At 38.3% G+C, this 8,778-nt stretch overlaps 1 protein-coding gene across 3 annotated transcripts in view; it reads left to right on the forward strand.

Moving 5' to 3' along the window:
- CUL5 (cullin 5) overlaps positions 1-4,754 on the forward strand; it is a 109,134-nt gene extending 104,380 nt beyond the window's left edge. For 2 of the 3 annotated variants that reach the window (XM_074400522.1, XM_003923744.4), the window contains one exon: positions 4,102-4,754. In XM_074400522.1, coding sequence (XP_074256623.1) covers positions 4,102-4,296 — 195 coding nt within the window. In that variant the 3' untranslated portion in view covers positions 4,297-4,754. Of the gene's footprint in view, positions 1-1,817; positions 2,960-4,101 lie in introns of those variants that run through there. The other variant, XM_074400521.1, reaches the window with a different exon arrangement.
- The last annotated feature ends 4,024 nt before the right edge of the window (positions 4,755-8,778 follow it).

Raw genomic sequence — 8,778 nt, forward strand, 5'->3', positions numbered from 1 at the left:
GAGAATTGCCTGAACCCAGGAGGCGGAGGTTGCAGTGAGCCGAGATCGCGCCATTGCACTCCAGCCTGGGTAACAAGAGCGAAACTCCGTCTCAAAAAAAAAAAAAAAAAGAGATCGAGACCATCCTGGTCAACGTGGTGAAACCCCGTCTCTACTAAAAATACAAAAATTAGCTGGGCATGGTGGCGCGTGCCTGTAATCCCAGCTACTCAGGAGGCTGAGGCAGGAGAATTGCTTGAACCCAGGAGGCGAAGGTTGCGGTGAGCCAAGATCGCACCATTGCACTCCAGCCTGGGTAACGAGCGAAACTCCATCTCAAAAAAACAAAAAAAAAAAGAGTTGAAATATATATGCAGGTGTAGTCATGTTCTAAGATGTGCAGAGAAATTGAAGTCCTTTTGTTTTGTCTTAATGTGATCCATAATTATGTAGATTCCAATAATCTAAGCTGTCTTTAGGAAATGCTCAGACTGTATTTCCTTCTGATCCTACTCTGCTCATCTCCATTGTTTGCGATTTTCATGGATGGCATCTGTATATATTGAGGGTGAGAGAGGGATTTACTTGACTAGTCAAGTAAAGGGAGCATCGTAGCTATGCAGTTATGACAGTGTCCTGGATTCTTGCTGTTGGTAGCTATGAAGTAGTGTGTATCTTTGAGAATTTGGCTTTCTGTTGGTAACTGCTGCTGTTGTCCATAGCAGATGAATTTATGGTTAATTCTTCTTCCATTTGCTAAGGGCCTCATGGCCTCTTCCCTGCTCTGTCTTTCCCTTACTCTTACTGAGCTCTTGAAGCCTCTGAGACTGCACTACATATTCTGTGTGGCTCCGTGGCCTACATGGCATACTGTCATTATTCTTTGCAGAATAATGGCAGGATTACCTTACCCTGTCATTAAAGGCCCTGTGGCAGTTCCATTAGCTCGAAACTCTTATTGTGACACATGAGAACTGAGGGAGAGTCAGAAGTGCAGTATTACCTCCATCATACTATGCTACTCTTTTAAGTAACCTCCAGCTTATCAAATGGGGACCAGGGCCAGTGTCCCTCTGCTCAGTTTTCCTCTTGGGCTCAATAACTACCACCTTCACCTCTACCTAAGGAGAAATTGGCCCATTTACAAATGTCTCTCCTCTTCCTTCAGGTTCCCGTAATTTTCACGTGCTTGAAGGAACAGACTTTCCCTCTTCCTTCTTCCACTCTGGACCCCTGACATAAACCCCATTTTATGATGATCAAGAGCCTGGTATCTGAATAGCGTCAAGGGTGGGAGGAATTCAGTTGACCTTCTGGTGTCAATGAAAGGGTCATCATATCTTTTATTTATTCATTTATTCATTTTGAGATAGAGTCTCACCCCTGTTGCCCAGGCTGCAGTGCAGTGGTGCTGATCTCAGTTCAGTGTGACCTCCACCTCCCGGGTACATATGATTCTCCTGCCTCAGCCTCCCAAATAGCCGGGATTACAGGTGCCCACCACTATGCCCAGCTATTTTTTGTAATTTTAGTAGAGACAGGGTTTCACCATGTTGGGCAGGCTGGTCTTGAAATTCTGACCTCGTGATCCACCTGCCTTGGCTTCCCAAAGTGCTGGAATTACAGGTATGAGCTACCGCCTCCAACATATTTTTCTATTTTTTTGAGACAGGGTCTCACTCTGTCACCCAGGCTGGAGTGCAGTGGTGCAGTGTCGGCTCACTGCAACCTCTGCCTTCCAGGCTCAAGTGATCCTCCTGCCTCAGCCCCTTGAGTAGGTAGGACCACAGGCGCGTGCCACCATGCCCAGCTAATTTTTTTTTTTTTATATTTTGTAGAGATGGGGTGTTTACATGTTGCCCAGGTTGGTCTCAAATGCCAGGACTCAAACGAACCACCCACCGCAAATTGCATGGATTACAGGCATGTGCCACCCTCCCCAGCTGGTTATCATATCTCTACAGAGGAAATTGAAGGAATTTTTCTATTACTGAATAGTGCCGGAATCCCAAGTCTGTTGCTTTGCAGCAAAGTAACATTTTTAAATGTTAAAAGCAAATATTACTTACTTTTCTATTTTAACATTTATAACAGACTGTACTCTGTGCTAAGACAGACAGATGCCTTTTTTTTTTTTTTTTTTGGAGACGGGGTCTCAGGCTGGGATGCAGTAGTGCAATCTCAGCTTACTGCAACCTCTGCCTCCCAAGCTCAAGCAATCTTCCTTACTCAGCCTCCTAAATAGCTGGGACCACAGACACAGGCCCCCATGCCCGACTACATATTTTTGTATATTTTGTAGAGATGAGGTTTTGCCATGTTGCCCAGGCTGGTCTCAAACTCCTGGACTCAAGCAGTCTGCCCACATCTGCCTCCCAAAGTGCTAGGATTACATGCATGAGCCACCACACCAGGCATATAGATGCCTTTTGTTGGGTAAAGAGAGAGCTTGGACTGGAAAAAGTAAATGAGAAAAAAATATTTAATGATTTTCTAATAACTTGTTATAAACTTAATAGTAATTTAGGAAATCATCAAGAAAAATTTTAATAAAATGACCTAGATGAGGCCGGGCGCGGTGGCTCAAGCCTGTAATCCCAGCACTTTGGGAGGCCGAGGCGGGTGGATCACGAGGTCAAGAGATCGAGACCATCCTGGTCAACATGGTGAAACCCCGTCTCTACTAAAAATACTAAAAATTAGCTAGGCATGGTGGCACATGCCTGTAATCCCAGCTACTCAGGAGGCTGAGGCAGGAGAATTGCCTGAACCCAGGAGGTGGAGGTTGCGGTGAGCTGAGATCGTGCCATTGCACTCCAGCCTGGGTAACGAGAGCGAAACTCCGTCTCAAAAAAAAAAAAAAAAAAAAATGACCTAGATGAAAAAGGTTTATTCCTTTAGAAATCTGTAATCCCGGGCCGGGCACAGTGGCTCAAGCCTGTAATCCCAGCACTTTGGGAGGCCGAGGCGGGTGGATCACGAGGTCAAGAGATCGAGACCATCCTGGTCAACATGGTGAAACCCCGTCTCTACTAAAAATACAAAAAATTAGCTGGGCATGGTGGCGTGTGCCTGTAATCCAAGCTACTCAGGAGGCTGAGGCAGGAGAATTGCCTGAACGCAGGAGGCGGAGGTTGCGGTGAGCCGAGATCGCGCCATTGCACTCCAGCCTGGGCAACAAGAGCGAAACTCCGTCTCAAAAAAAAAACAAGAAACCTGTAATCCCAGCACTTTGGGAGACCGAGACAGGGGATTACTTGAGGCTGGGAGTTCAAGACTGACCTGGCCAACATAGCAAGACCTTGTCTCTATATTTAAAAAGAGAAGAAGGAAAGAAAAAACTTAAAAACACTTAATTGAACCAATACAAACTGAAGATAATATTTTGTAGCAAATATAATTAATCTGGTAAATATACATAAAGGGTAATACTAAAAAGAAATAAAAAAATAAAAATAAAAAAGGAGTAGTACTTACTGAGTTTTAAAACAGACCCCAACTGACCTCTGCTATGACACAAAGAAATAACTGAATACGAGGAAAAAATTGGGTGTAGGGGGTTTGTTGTATTTTAATTAATGTTTAACATAATACCAGGTTATGCACATACTGTTTTCACAGGTAAGATAACTTTTAAGAATGTGAATGGTATGGAAAAAAGGAATCGAAGGAAATAATATTAAAACATTAGGTGTGGTTTTCTTTCAGCAGAGAGGCAGAGGTAATTTTGATTTTTCTTAATTTTTCAAAATCTCTGTAATAAGCAGATTTTAAAAATTATACAGGACACCTGCAGAACATGCAGGTTTGTTATGTATATACACGTGCGATGGTGGTTTGCTGCACCCATCAAACCATCATCTACATTAGGTATTTCTCCTCATGTTATTTCTCCCCTAGCCCCCCACGCCAATAAGCAGATTTTTTTTATGGGAAGTGAAAAAACAAAAGATGTTTTTATTTGTTAAGGAAAAGATACTGGTGTCAAGATTAATCCCCTAGTGATTGTTATTCATTTGGGTAGATGTTGGATAGAGGATGAATATGCATAAAAAGTCATTTTTCAGTTTATTGTACTTAAAATAATTTCATATATTAATGCACTTTTATTTTTTCTTTTAGGAAGCTATCATACAAATAATGAAAATGAGAAAGAAAATTAGTAATGCCCAGCTGCAGACTGAATTAGTAGAAATTTTGAAAAACATGTTCTTGCCACAAAAGAAAATGATAAAAGAGCAAATAGAGTGGCTAATAGAGCACAAATACATCAGAAGAGATGAATCTGATATCAACACTTTCATATATATGGCATAATTTTGAATATCATGGACAATAGTAAGAACCCAAATTTTGGAGTGCTTGAGCAGAAAGTTGTAACAGTTTGTGCTGGAGAAAGGTTTATTTGGACTTTGATTACATAAATATTAAAATCTCTGCCTTACCTTACAAAAACAACTATATTTTGCCAGTCACATTAGTTAGCATGATGGCATTCCCTTCATGTTGCACACTCTTTAACAGCATGCTGTTTTGTGGAGAAACTTGCATTCATGAAGAGCCCATTATCAACTTTTAAAAGTGAATTTGATTTGTACCCACCAGGAGAAATACAGTTGGAAAGGGTGAGGGCGGGGTTCTTGTTGCTTTTTTCTCTCTTTTTTTTCCTCTCTTAAAAAATGTACTTGCACAAGGAAGGATCTTCAGATACTCATGCACTGAAAAATGCTGTTAACTTCTGTTTTTAAAAAATGCAATTAAAACTAGAAATAGCACTCTTGGTTTCTTTTGATGAAAAGAGTGAGCTGTCAATGCAACAGTGGGAGAGGGGAGATGCAGGTGAGAGGTTAAGTATTTAATAGTATCAAATTTTTTGTTCAAACACTGCTCAGTATGACTGGATTTTAATGGTGACCTAAAAATGGTATTAAATATTTTCAACTTTCAAATGTTGGTTTTCTTTAAGCAGGAGACTGCTATTTTAGTTGTTGTTAAATGATAAAGGAGTTTTTCAGGGTTTTTTTTTCTTTAATATGGCTGGAGAGCTTGTTTTGAAAAGTGAAGCTTATATTAATTGTTGCTTCAATTGTTTAAAAAATTTTATGGAGCTAGGTAGGTCATTATGATTGCAGAGCCAAAATAGCAAAACAAACATATTAAGTGTGTTTACTAAACATGAATTGTGTTTGCTAACACACTTAATATTTATATACCTAATATTTATTATGCCATATCTGAATTTATTAAAAACAATGCAGAAATCTCCTGCTCTAATATAATACAGTTATGTAACTGATCTCATCAGCCGTAGCATAGAAGTATTTTGGTATTTTTAAGTCTCATGGTTAGGGATTTGTAGCCTCAGGTTTGCATCAGTCACCTAGGGGTAAGAGAAAAACCACAACATAAGACCTGAAAAAACAGAAGCAAAATTGTTGCACTCAATACGAGCAGTAACCTTGCCAAATATATGTACATATATATTTATATATTTTAAAAATAAACATTTTTTAAATGGCCAGAAGGCAACATTTACCGTGTTCCTTTCATTCAATCCAAAGTAGCAACTTAACTAGTTGCTGGCAACTGAATACCCAGAGTAGTGGAAATGTTAGGACTTGAGAACTTGAACAACTAAAAATAAAAAATTTATCCCCTTTGGGGAATGAATGGCTCAACGTGGGTTTTTATTCATTGTGGTGCACGTTTAAAATTTTCTTGCAAATTATTTTATATGTTGTTTGATGTTAAGTAATATTTTTTAAAGTATGGTTTTTGAAGATAGTAGGAAATGGAGTACAGAAAGGCATACAGTATTACGTTATAGTGGAGTGCTTTCAAGAGCATTTCATGGAATCTGTCCCCACCCCAAGAAGCTTTTGAACTGCTTGCTGAATGGAAGGAAAGCAAATTTAAAACATTTAGAGTTTTACTGAGTATAGTAAAATGCCTGTTCTTAAACACTTAGGAAATTGGAATTTTGTTTATAATTTAAAATTTTAGCCGGGCGCGGTGGCTCAAGCCTGTAATCCCAGCACTTTGGGAGGCCGAGGCGGGTGGGTCACGAGGTCACGAGATCGAGACCATCCTGGTCAACATGGTGAAACCCCGTCTCTACTAAAAATACAAAAAATTAGCTGGGCATGGTGGTGCGTGCCTGTGATCCCAACTACTCAGGAGGCTGAGACAGGAGAATTGCCTGAACCCAGGAGGTGGAGGTTGCAGTGAGCCGAGATCGCGCCATTGCACTCCAGCCTGGGTAACAAGAGCGAAACTCCGTATCAAAAAGAAAAAAAAAAAATTTACACTTCATCTTTAAGATAGCAAACATCATTTGTTAGACCAAGCATATTGTGAAGAATTAAACTAAAATTAGTACTCACAGTTCTTTCTAATTAAGTGATTGTTAAAAATGGGTAAATTTGAAATTTAGAAGAAATAATTTTGTAGTAATTGTGGCCCTTATGTTTAACAGATAATTCAGCATTGGCGTATTTGCTTGTCCCAATACAAGGATGCCAAAGGTGAAAATGATAGGAGGAAAAATTGCAGTCCATTTTCAAAATTTAGGTTTGTTGTTATAAACCATAATTGTCCTCAGAACTTTTTTGGAACTTCTAATTTTTAGTCATTTAATTTAAGAGTGAGAGTCATGATGTTTTGATTTATGAAGGTGAATTTAATGCAAAAGCAGGTAACACTAAATCCATAGCAAGGTTTTTTATTAAATTTTATAAATTTTTAACAGCTAATTATGTCTTAATTGTATTTTGAGAATGAACAGCAGCAAATACTGTAAATGTAAAGTTTTCATCATTTTTTTTTTGTTATGTATACAAAAGTTTAACTACTTTTTGGTGTTTATGAAAACCATTTAGTTGACAAGGTGCCTATGCCATTGTTGAATTTTCTTTAAGCAATTTAACAACAGATTTGCTAATTAAAAAAAGAAAAGAAAAATATAATCTTACCAGCAGTTTGTAAGGGTCTGGAATCACGGTTGGCATCCTTTATCAGGTCTCCTCTCCAGTGTGCACCTAAAATTGGAGCAGAGCAGAGATAAAACCTGCAGTTAAGGGAAAAGAAAATCCAGCCTCTCCCTACAAAAAAAAGAAAAATAAGTTTAATTTTTTAAAATTAGTAGTATGGCAATAAGACACTTGAGAGGCTATGTTAAGCTCTTCTAGTTTTAAAGATGGAAACATCCCATCTAGAAAGTGTTAACTTTTGTTGCTATCTCATTGCCAGAGTAAGTAGACATAAGACAGAGTTTAGGAAGTGAAAATATAGAACAGTTTTGATGGTCACAATGAAATAAATATTAGAACATTACTATTCCAATGATTAAATGTGGATCTTGAAATAAAGTCTGAAGTCTTCCAATTTTTACATTTATTGGAGGGGTCCCTGAGTTCTGTCAACTTTTTAAGTCTCTTGCTTTTATTTTGTGCATAAATGTTAAACCTTCCAAAAATGAAATGTTAGCTTTTTTTCTTTTACCTTTTATTAAATTTAATAGAAAATATGACCTGAGTAGTTAGAAAGTATTTTGCATTATTTGCAGTAAGATGTCTCTAGCACTGCTCAGGGGCAAATTTTAAAACTTCAGTCTGGGTGAAAGATTTGCTAGTTTTACAGAAAGATTTGTTATCTTAAACTCAAGCTGGTTTTTCTATTTTCATGTAAATGACTGGGATGCTGTCTTATAAATTCTTCCAAGTTCATGTTTGTGAAATAAACATTACATGAGAGCTTTCCTGTCATCTACACTATATGTTGTCTGGAGTATTGAACAAATTTATTTTAGTTCCTAAGTTGTAATCTATCCTCATATGGTCTATACGATTTTGAATGTGTGCCACTACATACTGAGATGATAATGCTGTACAATTTTAAGTGGTAGCAGTTTCTGTATGCAGTAGGCTGAAATATTTTGATGAACTGCTTAATTTTTGGATTTTATTTTTTAAGTTGTATAATTTATTTTCTTGCAAAATAAAAATGTAATATAAAAGCTTTCACCTATCCAGAAAATGTTGATGTTCTACTATAAAGTAGTTTCTAAGAGTTTAATTAAAATTTTTATAGTGGGTGTATTGTTAAATTTCAAGGTGAGGCCAAGCGTGGTGGCTCACGCCTGTAATCTAAGCACTTTGGAGGCCAAAGCGGGTGGATCACCTGAGGTCGGGAGTTCAAGACCAGCCTGACCAACATGGTGAAACCCCATCTTTAAACAAAATAAAAATAAAAAATAAAAAAGTAAAAATTTCAAGGTGAAATAAACTCGGCTAGCCTTAGAAGGAATCTGAAAAGTAACCTACTTATTTATATTAGACTTCAAATTCTAATTCAAAATGAGAGCAGTCTGGAATGCAGCTTTTCCACTGCTTTTAACATGTGGCTAGATGCCTGGAAGAGGTTTAAAAAAAATACCAACCTCCAGCACTTTGGGAGGCCGAGGCGGGTGGATCACAAGGTCGAGAGATCGAGACCATCCTGGTCAACATGGTGAAACCCCGTCTCTACTAAAAATACAAAAATAATAATAATAATTAGCTGGGCATGGTGGTGCGTGCCTGTAATCCCAGCTACTCAGGAGGCTGAGGCAGGAGAATTGCCTGAACCCAGGAGGCGGAGGTTGCGGTGAGCCGAGATCGCTCCATTGCACTCCAGCCTGGGTAACGAGCGAAACTCCGTCTCAAAAAAAAAAAAAAAATACCAACCTGAAATTGATTAATATATTCATTAACTTAGGCTGTGTCATAACAAAATTCAAAATTTACAGCAGATAAAAGTAAA

This window comes from Saimiri boliviensis, chromosome 6 (assembly GCF_048565385.1).
Source record: "Saimiri boliviensis isolate mSaiBol1 chromosome 6, mSaiBol1.pri, whole genome shotgun sequence".
Taxonomy (NCBI): Eukaryota; Metazoa; Chordata; class Mammalia; order Primates; family Cebidae; genus Saimiri; species Saimiri boliviensis.